The sequence below is a fragment of the Lissotriton vulgaris genome, chromosome 6, assembly GCF_964263255.1.
Source record: "Lissotriton vulgaris chromosome 6, aLisVul1.2, whole genome shotgun sequence".
NCBI lineage: Eukaryota > Metazoa > Chordata > Amphibia > Caudata > Salamandridae > Lissotriton > Lissotriton vulgaris.
The window spans coordinates 195,435,005-195,451,654 of NC_141694.1; the positions used below are offsets into that span (position 1 = coordinate 195,435,005).

A 16,650-nucleotide genomic window follows, 5' to 3' on the forward strand; every position below is an offset into this window, starting at 1 on the left:
ACACTCAAGTCCGCACACAAGTTACACCGATGGTGTGCCTACCAGCGGCAATTGTATCAGACCTGCAATTCTTAATACAGGACTATAAACAGCGGTTTTCGGAAAAACCCACTACGCCTGTACCTACATCTGTACACGCACCCACTCCATTGGCCAGACACAAGCCACCACCGCTGGCGATGAGTGGGGAACAAGAGCCACTGCAGGTTATCCAATTGTCTGATGACGAAGAAGTGGATCAGGAAGAGGGCGAGGTCCGTGACGACGAGTCTGACCCAGACGTAGACCAAGACTATATTGCTCCCTCTCTGGCCTCCCCAGAACCACAGTCCTCAGAATCACCACCCGCTGATATCGGTGGATTCCATAATCTTGTAGAGCGCGAAGCCAAATGATTCCACATGACTATGGAATCTCAGGAAACCGAGTGCTTCCTGTACGACTTCAAGGAACAAGCTAAAAAGACAACTAAGTCAATTCCCATCATTGACTTTATATGGAAGCAAGGGAAATTACTGTTGCAAACACCAGCTTCAATCCAAGTAGTGGTACCCAGGCTTGAAAAGAAATACAAGGCGACTTCATCAGCGCCAGAATGCCTCACAGGTCACCCCAAGGCAGATTCTGTGGTAGCCCAGGCGGCACAGACAAATTCACGAAACCCAGCATCGCCTCTGTCAACACCAGCTGACAAGGAAGGCAGAAAACTGGATGCTATTGGCAAGCGTTTTTCCACCACGTCGGCCATGGCAGTAAAGGTGGCAAATTCCATCGCACTCCTGGGCCGCTACAATCGTGAACTCTTGGCAGATATTGCACCTTACCTATCTCAACTGCCAGAGGATGTTAAGGAGGAAGCTCAATCGCTCCTCTTAGAAGGCCAGACATCTGCCTCTGAGCTCATTGACTGCGCAATGGATGTTGCCATGACCGGTTTCAGGCAACTGGCAGGGGCTGCTGTGCTCAGAAGACAAGGCTGGCTCAAAGCCACCTCTTTCCGCCAGGAGGTGCAGACGAAGATTATTGATATGCCCTATGACTGCCAACATCTCTTCGGGGAAAAGATTGATGAGGCCTTAACTACTATCAAGAAAGACACGGACACTGCCAAAGCCCTTGGAACACTGCAATTCCGGAACCAGTCCTTTCGTGGAAACAAAACTAGAGGACAATCTTCTTATAGAGGCACTTAAAAGAACAGGTCCTCCTATTCATACAGCCAAAACAAAACGCGATACCAACCGCGACAACAGCAGCAAGGGCGGCAGACTTCCTACGGCAAGTCTAATTACAGAGGGAAGAACCAGAAAAGACCTGCTGGCAACCGCCAATGACTTGTGTCAATGGCCAATCCATCCACCATCGAACTTATTCAAAATTGGAGGAAAGCTCACACACTTCCTCCAAAATTGGAAATTGATAACAGATCGGGGGGTGCTCCAGCTCATTCAATTCGGACATTCCCTAGAATTTGTCACGATTCCCCCGACAACACCACCTCGCAAACTGTCCCACAGGCACCTACGATTGCTTCTGCAGGAAATCTCTTCCATGCTACAGAAGGGAGCGATAGAGAGAGTTCCACCAACCCACAAAGGAAAAGGTTTTTACTCCCATTTCTTTCTGATCCACAAGAAAGGAAAAAAGTGGAGACCAATCCTGGACCTCAGGGCACTCAATGTGTTCCTAAGGAAACAGTCGTTCCGTATGGTGACACTCCAAGAGATCCTGGGACTATTGGAGGAAGGGGACTATAGGACGTCCTTAGACCTACAGGACGCTTACTACCACGTTCCCATCCTCAAAGGACACAGGAAATACCTCAGATTTGCTGTTTTGTGTCCTCCCGCTTGGCCTCAAATCTGCCCCACGGATATTTACCAAATGCCTCTCACCCGTGGCGGCTTTCCTTTGTCAACAAGGACACCAGGTCTTCCCATACCTGGACGACTGGCTGTTGAAGGCACCATCCGCGACGGGCGCAGCCAAATCCTCCAGCGCTTGTCTGGATATTTTCCAGCGTTTAGGTTTGACACTCAACCGCGAGAAGTCTGCATTGGAGCCAAACCAGGTCATTACATTTCTTGGGGCGACACTGGACACGGAAAGTGCCAAGGCTTTTCCTTCCCAGGAAAGGGTGGCCAAACTCATCTCCCTGGCCACGTCAGTGGCATCAAGGAAGACTTTACCGATCCGAACCTTCAAGGCCCTCCTTGGCATGATGTCCTCATGTATCATGCTCATACCCCACTGCCGCCTCAAGATGCGCCCACTCCAGGAGGAGCTGACGAACCAATGGACACAAAGTACAGGATCATTCGAGGACCGCTTACAAGTCACTCGAAACATGGTCAACCACTTACAGTGGTGGAGATCGTTCAAACACCTGTCACAGGGACTGCCGTTCCTGCTTCCCGCGGAGCCACATGTGATAACAACGGACGCATCCCTAGAAGGCTGGGGAGCGGTCCTCCAAGAACTCCAGATCAATGGCAAGTGGACAGAACAGGAAACCCGGCTCCACATCAACCTATTGGAGTTAAGAGCGGTCTTCCTAGCTCTACAAGCCTTCCTACCAGCATTCAAAACTCCCCAGTGCTCGTCAGAACAGACAACACCACGACGATGCACTACCTAAACAAGCAGGGGGGGACGCGATCGCTCTCACTATCTTGAGAATCGCAAAGGGTCTGGAACTGGCTTGTGGAACACGGGATAACGCTAAAAGCAGAGTACGTCCCGGGCAAGGACAACGTCTTGGCGGATGCTCTGAGCAGACAGGGATCTCCATCCCACGAATGGGAACTAGACATGGAAGTGCTGGAACACCTCTTTGCGGAATGGGGAACTCCGCGAATAGACCTCTTTGCCAAGAGAAACAACGCCAAATGCCCATGCTTCGCAAGCAGACATCACCAACCAGGAACCCTCGGAAATGCTTTTTCCATCGCATGGTGCAACATCTTTGCGTACGCCTTTCCGCCATTCCCACTGATACCCAGAGTTCTCAGGAGGATGAAGTCGGAGCCCTGCACTCTGAGTCTGATCGCCCCATACTGGCCGAGGCAGCACTAGTTCACAGACCTTCACCGCCTCTCTGTCCAGCCACCTATTCGCCTGCGTCAACACCCAGATCTACTCACAATATCCCAAGGACAGGTACACCACCCGAATCTGAGCTCTCTAAAATTGTCAGCTTGGCTCCTGAGGACCGGGAATTCAGCCACATAAACATCCCACAGGAGTGCAGAGACATCCTTGCAAAGGGTAGAGCGGACAGCACTAATAAAACTTACTCATTAAAATGGAAACGGTTTTGCCCCTGGTGTGTGGCTGAAGGCCTGCACCCTTTCCACATCACTCCACAACAGCTGCTACCATACTTACTACATCTGGCACAATCGGGCCTTGCACACGCATCCATTAAAGTGCATCTGGCGGCGATCTCAAGATTCACCAGGACTTCTAAGGGTCCATCCCTGTGGGCAGACAGACTTATAAAGCAATTCCGTAAAGGTCTATACAGATCCTTCCCACGACCAAGGCTGATCCCCCCCCGTCGTGACACCTCAATGTTGTCCTTCACCAATTAATGAAGCACCCCTTTGAACTCATCCATAGGGCAGACATCAAATTTATCTCATGGAAAACGGCCCTCCTCCTGGCTCTGACTTCTGCTAGAAGGGTCAGCGAGTTGCAGGCTCTCCCAATTCAAGATCCATTTATTCAGTTCAGAGAGGACAGAGTGATCGTAAGAACTAATCCTCGGGTTTATTCCGAAAGTCCCTTCGGACTTCCACCTCAACGAACCAGTGGTCCTCAGGTCATTCTTTCCATATCCTACCACTGTGGCAGAGAGAACTCTACATTCGCTGGATCTGAAGAGATGTCTTAAATTCTACATTGACAAGACAAAACACTTCCGAAAATCATCTCAACTCTTTGTTGCCTTTAGTAGACCACGGAAAGGCATGCCCCTGTCAAAACAAAGCATTTCAAGGTGGATTTCCTCGGCGATCACCTTTTGCCATGACAAGGCCGGACGACCTTTGGACTCAAGAGCCAAAGCTCATTCAACAAGAGCCATGTCCACGTCTGCGGCACTGTTTGCTGGAGTTCCGGTATTGGACATCTGCGGCGACCTGGAAGTCACTGCATACCTTCACCAGGCACTACTGCCTGGATACTGAGCTGATGAAGGATGCAGCAGTGGGCCAAGCAGTGCTTCGCCATCTATTCCAGTGAAGTGAGCCTTCCGACATCCATCCATCCTTTACTGGTATGCACATTCTTTTACTAATATTTATATGACAATGCATTTTGGTGGTTTGCAGTCGCGTGATATGTATTATCTACAGACTCATATATGATGTTCCCTCAAAAATGTGCATAATATATTGCTTGCTACTCTGATTCAGGCATGTGAATCTATGAAAGACACCCAAATACTGGATAAGAAATGCGTTGCTTACCTGTAACTGCAGTTATCCAGTATTGGTGTCTTTCATAGATTCACATGCACCCTTCCGCCTCCCCTGGAAGGACTCACCTATCTCTCTAACAAGTTTACGCCTACCTAGCTTGGTGCGTACGAAAATCTGAGAGACCTAGGCTCCTGACAGGAAGGTTCTAGAAGGAGGTGGTAGCTGATTGGTTGGTTTCTTTACTTTGGTCCTTTTTACAAAAGGACATAGATAGGCCACTAAGGTGGGACCCTTGGGCCTACTCCAGTTTGGTCCTTTTTACAAAAGGACGTGGATAGGCCACTAAGGTGGGATCCTCAGGCCTATTTTTCTCTATGTATGTCTATAGGACATTACTTTTTTATATACCGGAGGCTCCCGTCTCGACGACGGGGAATGATTCAGGCATGTGAATCTATGAAAGACATCAATACTGGATAACTGCAGTTACAGGTAAGTAACGCATTTCTTCCTGTTCTAAATGCTGGTCTGGATCCCTTTTTGTGTGTGGTCCCACTGCTTGAGTTTCAGTATTGTTGATCTTTAGATGTTACTAAACCTTTTCCGTGTGGATTTTAAGTAAAAAGCATCAACTAAAAGTATGAGCCTTTCCAGTGTGGACTGTTTGCTAAAACCCCATGTGCTTTGAAGATCTTACCACAGATGTTTGCTTATCCCATTTTATTTTACTCTTCTAGACAAAATGTATGTGTATAATTTACTAAACAATTGCAGTCAAAACATGAAGGTCTATCTCAAAGAAGATATCCCAGACCGATACCACTACAAGCACAACAGTCGCATTCAACCCATCATTTTGGAAGCTGACGAGGGATGGTCAATAACCCAGAATACAGCGCCTCGCATCAGTAAGTGGCCTTATTTTTGATCTTCCTTACCAAAGGTGTGGCAACAGTTATTTACTATGAAGTTGTGTTTAAAGGTGACAGTGTAGCATTAAACTTGAATATTTTAATTTATTATTTTGTTGGGTGCTCATTTTAAAGGACAATGACAACTCTGAATACTGAAATGGGAAGATGATACCACTGTTTTTAACACATTCTCATGGCTTTCCTGCATTTGTTACTTTAAAATAAGCTACCCAAACCATTTGCTGCTGGGACATTATCCACTAGAAATGCCCTTCCTACTGAAAATGTAATTAATTGATTGGCCAAGGAAAGGGCAACTCATTGTAGCTATTTTACTTCTTGCGCAATATAATTGCACTAAAGCGACAAGTGCCTTCAAAAATAGGTCTCTATGTGAGGGAAAGCATGATTTAAGGCCCAAAAATCTCCAAAATGGAAACCAGAACAGAAGAGATCTGACACTGAACACAAACACTGAACTGCCAACAATATAGCCAGTAGGAGAACAACTGAATAAAGATTCTAAGGATCCAAAGGTCTGGCTGGAAGAAAATATAAGAATTTAGAAAACATACAGTCTCAATGAGTGATGGCTGAAGCTTTTGATTCATCCTTAGCTCAAGTCTTGGGGTCCGTGTATAGTGGAAATATAGGTAATGTAGACACAGGAAGTGACAACACAGGCAGTGCATCCGACATCTTGCATTAGGAAGTTTTAGAAAAAATGCTATTAACATATACCATATTTGATTGGGCCTTAATCATGGCCCACCTCCTCTCTGAAAAGTACTTTATGAAAGAGACCATGCTTTCCAGCAGTTAGCACTAGGAGGAAGGAAATCCCCACCTGTGACCTCACAGCTCTTAATAAAAGACTGGTGTGTCACCTCACACTTGCCAGCCTTGGTACTGCAGAATCAGGCCACCGTCCATCCCCGAGAACGAAAGGCAACACAGACATCAGGTACCACACGGCGCTCACTGCACCAGTGCCTTGGGTAAGAGTGGTGCCGCACCCGCCGCTGCCAGTTGACAGGAGCATTCACCAGAGGATGCAACGCAGACCAACAATAAGTGATGCTTTCCCTCTAGATTACAAATCAAAATTAGCCAAATACTTAAAGAACATGGAGTTTTCAAGACAGGAATAGAAAGTTAACTGGCGGTCGCCAGTAGGTATATATAGTTAGGACCTAGTTACCATAGGAAATTCCGAACATTCTATTGGGAATAACTTTGGCGCCGATTGAGGGATCTGCCTGTAATTTTCCTTAAATTTGCCTCGCTGCGCTCCGCTCCTTCCCTGAAAGTTTCGGGGGGATTCGTCAAGGGGGAGGGGGCAGAGAAAAAAGGGGGGTCCCAAAACGTGTTTTCCCCATGTTAATTTCCATAGGGACATTCTGACAAGGCTACAGCTCGAACGGCTGAACGGAATTATACCAGATTAGGCAAAATGGTAGGGACTGGTATGCAGTAGTGCCTTTTCTATATTTGGTGAAAATCCCTCCAGTAGTTGTTGAGAAAATTGAATTTGATCAAATTATATATCTATATGCGCTCACCGTACGCGCACAGTACGCTTACCCTTACGTGCGCGAGCGAGTTTCTGATTGGCTGGCAGTCGACTGTCAACATTCCAAACTGTCCAAACCAGGAAGTGTTGGCCACCATCTTGTTTTTCAGGAGAACTGGAGGCACAAGAGAGCCCAAAACAAGAGTGAAAAACACAAAAAGGGGGCAGGGTAGAGACCCCCCAACCCTCTAGCCCTTCTCAGGGAGTCCCAAAAGGACCCCCAAGGGCAAAAAATAAATAAATAAAATCGCGGGGTACGCGCACCCTACGCGTAGGGTACCCGTACCGTGCGCGTACGGTGAGCGCATACAGATATATAATTTGATCAAATTCAATTTTCTCAACAACTACTGGAGGGATTTTCACCAAATATAGAAAAGGCACTACTGCAACCCTGCCCCTTTTTTGCGTTTTCCACTCTTGTTTTGTGCTCTCTTGTGCCTCACTTCTCCTGAGAAACAAGATGGCTGTTCAGGTGGTCCCAGAAGGAAAATAACATATATAAACGTTATCCACTAATAGAATTAGCATTTACAAAACCTTTGAAATTTATTGAAAAAAAATATAGGTTTCACGCCTGATATAGTTAGGAATTAGCATTCAAAAAACCTTGCAAATTCACTGAAAAAAACATAGGTTTCAAGCCTTATATAGTTAGGAATTAGCATTTAAAAAACCTTGCAAATTCACTTAAAAAACCATAGGTTTCAGGACTTATATAGTTAGGAATTAGAATTTAAAAAACCTTGCAAATTCACTTAAAAAAACCATAGGTTTCAGGCCTTATATAGTTGGGAATTAGCATTTAAAAAAACCATTGAAATTGCTCCTATATAGTTAGTTGTACTAACTATATTTCGCGCACCCGCAATCCACTGCTGATGATGTCACATATTACATCATAACTATATAGGAGCAATTTCAATGGTTTTTTAAATTAAATGCTAATTCCTAACTATATAAGGCATGAAACCTATGTTTTTTTAAGTGAATATATATATATATATATATATATATATATATATTATAGCAGCCTCTTTCGTAATGGCTTTCCCTTGTCACAAAAAGAAAAAGCGGTTTTCGCCCTAAAAAAGTTGGCCGAATTGAATTCTTGAGTCAAAAAAAATCTACTTACATTTATTTTCATTAAAAAATTGTTCCGGGCAGCAAACAGTGTGTACATCTGCCACTTACATTTGAAAGAGCATTTTAGTGTTGTTCCTGTATTCCGAGGATAGTTACTTCACTCAAATTAAATCTAAATTACCCAGTATGGGGGTAAAGGCAACATCTCTTGCATTATGCATTACAATCGTAATGCAAAATACCCCAAATTATGCACGAGTACACCAGGATGAAGGGTATATCGCCCAAGTGTAGTGAAAACCCTGTGAAATTGGAGGTCCGGGAACATGCTTTATATCTTTCTGATCCACTGAGTGACTCATAAATGGAAGAAGTCCAACAAATTGATAATTTTAATCATCTACATTTTGTCTTTCTATTAGTACAAAGACCTAGTACAAGTATCAGAATGACAAACTGCGTAGTGTTGTGCAGACGGGATCTTCTTTCAAGGCAGCAGACCAACATTTTGTACCACCACCACAACCAGTGCTTAATTTGAGCCGGTGGTCGCTTTTGGGGGCCAATTTTGGCCAGGCACTTATTGTGTCATCAGACATTAACTGGAAGACTGAGAGAAAAACACACAAAGGGGAAAGAGATAGAAAGAGAAAGATGAAAAAAATGTTGCAAAGGGAGAAAGCAGGAACCTATGAGATAAAGAGAAAGGGAGTGTTTGATAGTTGATGGAAGAGCTATGAGATCGATTCAAGACTACACAGCCTTGGTATTCGGCTTGTCTATGTTTAAAAGTACAGGCTATGTGTTTCAGAGTAGAGCGTAGGGCACAGTCGCTGACATCGAGCTTGACAGCACTTCGCCCAAAGTCCTACGGTAGGGACATCTAGATCTCCATAATTCCATCTTGAGTTTCAGGCTGTTGGTGCATGAGTGGATGGTAGGATGCCTGCAGAATTGCCCTGTAGCTCAGTGCCATTACTGTCGCTTTTTGAGATTTTGTCAACCAGATCTGACCTTCTGCCAGACCTGATATCATTGGGGTGGTACACCCCCAAATGTTTTGCCTTCACTCTCTGATTTTTGCTGAACTCATCCTTGGTGGGATTACAACTCTGTGCACTATACCTCTGCTAACCAGTGCTAAAGAGCTTCAACCCTCTACCTAAAACATGGCAAAATGGGCTACACCAAACTGGCACACTTAAAGTTACTTAGTAAATGGTAGTGTGTGTACCCTGGGAATGTAAATTAAATTCTACTAGGCGGCTGCAGTACTCATTGTGCCCCCCACTAAAGTAGCAATTTAAAACATGTCTCAGGCCTGCCACTGCAGTGCCACTTTGACCAAGCAAAATAAACCTTCTGTTTTATTACTTACATGTTACCCTTAAAATTGGCCTGAACAGTTCCTAGGGGAGGGTGCATAGTATTTAAAAAGTAGGATATGTGGGTTTAAGTTTCAACATGTCCTGGCAGTGAAAAACGCCTAAAGTAATTTTTGTAGTGTTTTAAGGCTTTCTCGCCCATCGGCTAACACTGGGTTTCACTTATTCCATTTTAATAAGTGCTAACTTCAGAATGGGAGCAGGCGGAGAAATTATGTTTACACTCAAATGAATTGTAATTTTGAATCCTCGTTATTGGTAAAGTCCATGGAGATGTATTGGAAGTACCACCTCAAGCATAAAATTATTGTTTAGGATTCTGACAAGAATCTATCCACTCTAGAAAGAAACATACATTTTATTCAGACACTATCGAGTATGGGAACATAATACTGCCGAAATAACACCATGTTATGCACAAGGGGTAAGACAATCATTGGAGTGAGCTACTTTAGACTTATTGGCAGCCACTCCTTTTTGTTCAGCAGATAATGTATCTTTGAATAATTTCCATGTTTGGTGCTATATTGTGTTGTGATTGGTTTTATTTTTTACGTACTTTGTCTATAGTAGTGTTTTGATTGTGCCAGATGGATATGATTATCATAAAAATGACAAATATTAAAAAAGAATACATGTGAAATGAGATAAATAATCACACACAAGATTGATGTGTACGTAGTGTTCCTTGAATTAATGATGATTAATGACCGTGTGGGTGCTTTGGAGCATTCTTGTCTATTAAAAAGTTGGCATTTTTGTGCTTAAAACCACTGTTTCTTTTTACCTCTAAACATGATAACATGACTGTCTCTCCCCCAGTTGGTTGTTTATTCTTTTCTTTCAAGACATGGGGCCAAAGGGGGTTCAGGTGTGGACAGGATTGCTGGGGGAAGGCCGCACCTAGCCCCACTCTCACTTTGAAAGTGCTTTGTCTATAGCATGCACAAGAGAACCCGACAACAGGCCTGTCCTTGCTTTTGTTACCCTAGACAGTTGAGAGCCAAACCTATGTAGGACACATAAACTGGTCAGAACTAGTTTGGAAGTGGGTTTAGGAGTTTCCCCCCACACACACACACAAAGGCTGGCACTGGGGATAAAAGGGAGGTACTGTTGGGTGGGGTTGAGGACGTTCAAGAGCCTAGAACTCAACAGTCATAAAAAACACACAATAATATATTGTCTGGACCAGTGCTTATCTTTTTAGCGAAGAAAGTTCTTTTGAACTCACAGCAAAACTAAATATTACACAATACATCCAACCCAAAATACCGGGTTGTCGTACATTTTATCTAATCATGAAGTACTGCACTCCCCTCCATTTCCTGGTAACTGACTTTCTTCCCAATGAGGTCAGAGATCTTGCTAATACTATCCCATATATCATGGAATAGATGGGGATTAGGCTCAGGTGCAGATTGCTCTAAGTTCTGTTGCATTTGTTAGGCAACTAAGTTCAAAAGACTTTAAAATGGCTTTTAAATTCACTATGTCTCAGTGAGTATGGCGTTTTTACTCGTGCACATCTTCATCTCTTGTCCCAGGTGCAGCGAAGCCCCATGATTACCTATATTATATTGAAAGTAGTCCGGGCTGTGCTGCTGGAATGGGGGTATACCGCCTCTACTGAGTGGACCCCTTTCGGCTTGTTCACCACGTCAGTAGCTGGAGACAGGGAGTACTCTGGGGCTTGATCACCACAGCAGCCGCTTTGTACAGGGTAGGCTGTGGGCCTGGTTCAGGTTGGCCCTTGTGGAAGTACCAGTTCTCGGTGGTTGGGACCCTGCAAAATTGCTGCAAACTGTCACTTTAGCCTGCAGTGGCAAGGAGCGACCAATCTAGGTTGTAGATTCTCGCTCTGCCAACAGTTTAGTTCTTTAGTCGACCATGACTGCAGCACCAATCACTTCTGCCCATGACATGTTGCTGTGTAGCATCATACTGGCATGCTTTCGTTACTATATCATCAGTACTGAACAGGAGGCCTCCTCGAAGCATAAGTGCCTAGTCAACCACTTTCCAGGGTTCACCAACCTTCTCTAGGTAGGCTTCTTGTTGGACCTTTCCTTCTGAACAGTCGTCTCTCCCATAAATGACAGGCACACATGTTTCCGTTGTCAGCAGGCAAGCTTTTAAGCTTCTTGAGGCAGATGCTCAGCTTATCAAGCAGAAAGTAGTAGCGTCCGGCGATGTCCCCTCATCTTTCGGAGTCTGACTGTCAGGAAGCGACCACCAATGGTTACACAGCAGCTCTTCGAGTACTCTGCGGAGCACTTCCTTCCTCAGTTGAGGAGAACTTGGGATTGGAACAAATTAGGTGTATTGGATCTCCGTTCTCATAAGGGATTACATATGCTGTCTCAAATTTCAGAACCAGTTTGGGATCGTTAAAGCGTCTCAGGTTGCTTTCCAGACATAGTCTTTGTATAAAGTGATGATTCTCAGAGCAGGTAGCACTGGGGATGTCTACAGTCACGAGCATCTAAAATACAGGCACAATGAAGCATTAGTTTTCGGCACCTGGTCTCTCTAAAACAGTAATGTGGGACAGACAGAAGAGCAGGCCTGGCCTAGAAACGTCCTCATCCTCATCAACAACAGGAACTGCAGTCCTACTCTTCACCACTAAGACCTACCAAATGGCAGTGCCCAGAAAGAGCTAATCAACAGCCCTGTTCTAACAAAGTGGTAGCCCGAGCCACATCCTCCTCACTTCAGTGACTGGATCTCCACCCGAGCCACAGGAATACTGGCCCTTACACTGTCTGTGGGTAGCTGTCTTCATCCTCCATCTTGTGGCATGCTAAACCAGATGCATCCAAAATGGAGCCCACTAACATCAGTAGTCGGACACACACACTCCTACTACCACACATTTATCGAAGGTACTCACACTCAACATTCACACCAAATGTCAGGACAAGGTTCTGAGGTACACATAATAGTGGAACTTTGCACAGGAGGGTCCAGCAGGCCGCACTTTCATTGACACAAATAAAAAGGTCTGTTCAAATGATAAATTACAACACTCAAGCTGCCACCACCGCTTGATTTCCAGCAACCAGGTTTGGGACAGTAGTCCTCTGCCGACCATTAGTGCAAGCTTGGTGTGCCCCTTTAGATCACAGGACTTATCCTGGACATAACTTTGTCAGGTACAGGCCTAGGCCTATGCACGCATGCTAGATTAACATATCGCTAGGACCACAAGAGAAGTAAGAATACCAAGGGGTACATATCCATATACCATTTAGGAGACATTTCCATTTAAACACTGCCTCAGTATCTCCTAGTCTGTGCCTGCTGTGCTTTCATGCAGTCCTGAGCCTCCCTGCTTGTACTTTTCGCAATCCTCACTACTTAAGCCTATTGTGAGCCTCACTGTGTATGCTACTCCTGAGCCTCTCTGCATATGTCCTTCCTGAGCATCCATTCTTGTGTACCTCCATTGCCTGTCTGCTTGGTGCCCATCTTCAAGCTTCTGCCTCTCCTGTGGTCCCCTGCTCATGCACCCCTCCTATGTCTTATGCCACTCTTTCCCGTCCTTGTCCCTCCCTTTCCAGCCTTCCTATGGATTCCTGTTTGTTTACTACTTTTTTTTCCTTGTGCTCTTCCTTTGGCTCCCTGCTCATGTCCCTCCTCTGACCTCCTATCTGTGCTCTTCGCGTTCCCACCACGTGTTCACACTTTCTTTCCTGCCTCTTCTGGCCCCCATTCGTCTGCCTTCTTGGCAATGCCATGTGCAACAACCACTGTGCTTTCATAGCACAGTCACGCATTGCACCTCCCTGCCAGCTGTGTCTCCGTGCTCTCCCACCAAATGCACTTTATATTCTCCTCATCTCATTTGCTACCTCATTCACTGTACCCACCTGCACTGTCTACCTGCTCACTTTTCCTTTATGCCCATGTCATCTTACATCAAACAAGCAAGTGCAGATCAGTAGTTATTTGTACTTTGTAAAAATATTGTTGTAGTAGTAGAATTTCATTTTCACACAAATGGATGTCTAAAGTTCTGTTGTAACAGTAAAACATAATACATCTAATAAGATCTATCTTATTATTTAGATGGAAACCATGGCTACGACAATGCGTTACCCAGCATGCACCCGCTTCTGGCCGCCCACGGACCTGCATTTCGGAAAGGATACAAACAAGCAACAATCAACAGTGTTGATATTTATCCGTTGATGTGCCACATCCTGAGGTTGAAAGAAGAACCCAATAATGGAACCTTTGCTAGCACAAAGTGCTTGTTGAATGACCAGTGGTGCATACATCTTCCGGAAGCGATTGGTATAGTGGTGGGAGTCCTCATGATATTGACAACCCTGACTTGTCTCATTGTTATTATGAAAAATAAGCTGTCTTCTCCCCGCCAATTTTCCCGTCTTCAGCTTCAAGAAGAGGATGATGATCCCTTACTTGAATGATTTTTGTAAGACTTGGGTGGCCTGAGACACCGTTCTAGAGCAAGTACTGTTTACCTTACAGCAATCGCTTAGAAGACAACCACGTCCCATGCATGGGGGAATCTTTTTTCATAAAGAACCTGGTGTTCACAAACAAGTTTTGCCCAAGTTGCACTTTTTAGTTTGCTTCACACCTTCATACCCTTTTCCAAGATACCCCTCACTAGCTCTGTAATAGCATACTGCACTACAGTATGCTGTGTATGGTGCCATCTTCCAAGCAGTGATTTTGAATTTACATATCACTGTATTACTTCCAAAATGTATTCTCAATAATTTGATTAGATGTTACAGAAACTCAAAAAAGGTTATCATAAAATATTTATGTTCAGTTGTGTTAAGCACTTGTGAAGGATACTGGTTCATACTGTACACTGCTTTACAATAGTCAATTGTGAGTTTCTGTCCAATTTAAATTAACATTGCAAAAAAATATGATTTGTGTTTTTTAATTGATAAAACAATGTTAAGAAGAAGCAGGGTTGTGAATGAAATGGTTTTCTTTTGTTGCAGACACATCACCGTCACATAACATTGCTGTGGGGTGTATGAAAATAGATGAGGGTAGAAGGTTAGAAATGTGATGTTTGAAGATAAAAACAGGGCTTGTAGAAGTAAAATAAAGCCGTATTTGGTATGTGTGTGTATATATATATATATATATATATATATATATATATATGTATATGTATATGTATTCCACAATATTTCTCCCCTTCGAGGAAGAAAACACGGAGTTGCATTGAAAACAAAATCCAGCACTGCACTGCGGTTAAGTTTCTTTTGTGATTTTATTGATCCATGGGGTCAAAAACAAAAAACCAACGCGTTTCGACGGCGTTCACCGTGAACAAGACAGCGGACGCTGTCGAAACGCGTTGGTTTTTTGTTTTTGACCCCATGGATCAATAAAATCACAAAAGAAACTTAACCGCAGTGCAGTGCTGGATTTTGTTTTCAATGCGACTCCGTGTTTTCTTCCTCGAAGGGGAGAAATATTGTGGAATAGGAAGCAGTTGGGCTCAACTGCGGGAGTGACGCGACCACAATTGCAGTGCCAACCTGGGAAAGGAGGGAGCCATAAGGAGGAGATATATATATGTATATATATACACACATATATATATATATATATATATATATATATATATATATATATATATATATATGTATATATAGTGTGAAAGTTGTATGTAACCGTACAAACGCACTCTCAGGGCAAGGCAAGGTAGTCTTCAATCCGGACTGAGGCATACCTTGCCTTGCCTTGAAAGAACCTTTGTACAGTTACAAAAAACTTTCACTCGTGTGCCAGTGTGCTCCGTTGGCGCGCACACACCTTCCCTATGGGTCCGCTAGTTCCATAAGGAGCACTGCATATTGGGATATATTATATCTTTTTCTTTTTAAGTTCCTTTAGAGCACTTCTCCTTTTAGACTATACTTTTTCATGATGGAAAATTAGAAAGCGTGCTAGGAGACTGTTGAAAACCAGAATTTCAATCTGAGGAGTTGTCGAAGATCGAACATTGCCATTTGTTCTGATGGCAGGTGTACAAGATCAGTTATGCTAATTTATGCAATGCCTGCATTTCGTAGACATTTTGCCTCGTAGGATAATGGGTGTACTTTTCCAGCAATATTAAAAAGAAGCATGAAAATATTCAGGGGAAACATTCAATATATTTCTATACTCGGTAGCGATTAAAATTACCAGTGGTATTTAGCACGTACTTCAAACCAATTAGGTTTTGTCTTTCTTTTTTTTTTAGTAATTGGAGTTATTGCTACTAAATTAAATTGTATTTATTTAATTCACCTCGGACAGAAGAAAACGTGAAACAGCCCTACTTGGATTTGACCTTTTGTAACCGTTACAGAGTGCTCTCTTTTCTTCGATTTGCACTCTTGTCATTCTGTAATAGGACAGTGATAATAATTTGGTTTAAACTGGTTTTGTTAACCAACTTGGTGCAACTCTACAACCAAATTTGTGAGGAAGGCTGGGTGATTGAATGAACTCTTGTGGTACAAGAAACAGATGTTCACTCAAAGAATAGAAATTGTTGTCTAACAATCCATAAGCTTTCAGATGTTTAGTTGACTATTAGAAAGCAGCAACCAATCCTCAAATCCTGGCCGCATGACACTTGGGTGACTGCAAATAATTCAGCCATGACCTGTGTTCTCTTTAAGTCTTATAGTGAGCCCAAATGTTATGGGGAAATGGTGAAACCAGTTGCAGAACATATACGTATAAACACAATGAAATTTGCACACATACTGTTGGAGTGTATCAGTTGCTAATTCGTTTTTCCCCTCATCTTTAGCATATAGCCATTATTGATGGCAAAAAATTGACTAGCGTTAACATCCTCAGTAAAGGGTATTAGCCATAGCTAGCACCATCAGCTGAGGGCAATAACGTTTAACTGGTAGTCTAAGGTGACTTCTAATCATATTGTAGTAGTAGTAGTAGTATAGACTATCAAGGCATGTGCCCCATCAGGTGCAAAATGCAGCAACTTATTGGCTTCCCATTTAATATTTTTTTATTTTCTTCTGTTTATTCTAATGTTGACTCTTTCTGTTTTACCTTTTTAAAATGTGTACTTTTTATGTTTTTTACCCTTGCATTAGCACTGACTCGAAATCTAGATGCACTATGAGCATGATGAAAATACAGATGTAGAATCAATTTTAAACAACAGTTTGGCTTGGCAGGAGTTTGACCAGATGTTATGCTCCCTTGATTGTTTTGTTATGGGACACCTGAGATTTCATGCAAGG

The 16,650-nt window shown here is 43.6% G+C and overlaps 1 protein-coding gene across 1 annotated transcript in view; it reads left to right on the forward strand.

Moving 5' to 3' along the window:
- ENPP4 (ectonucleotide pyrophosphatase/phosphodiesterase 4) overlaps positions 1-14,503 on the forward strand; it is a 178,894-nt gene extending 164,391 nt beyond the window's left edge. The window contains exons 3-4 of the mRNA XM_086926230.1: positions 5,162-5,332; positions 13,457-14,503. Coding sequence (XP_086782356.1) covers positions 5,162-5,332; positions 13,457-13,821 — 536 coding nt within the window. The 3' untranslated portion in view covers positions 13,822-14,503. The remainder of the gene's footprint in view (positions 1-5,161; positions 5,333-13,456) is intronic.
- Positions 14,504-16,650: the final 2,147 nt, after the last annotated feature.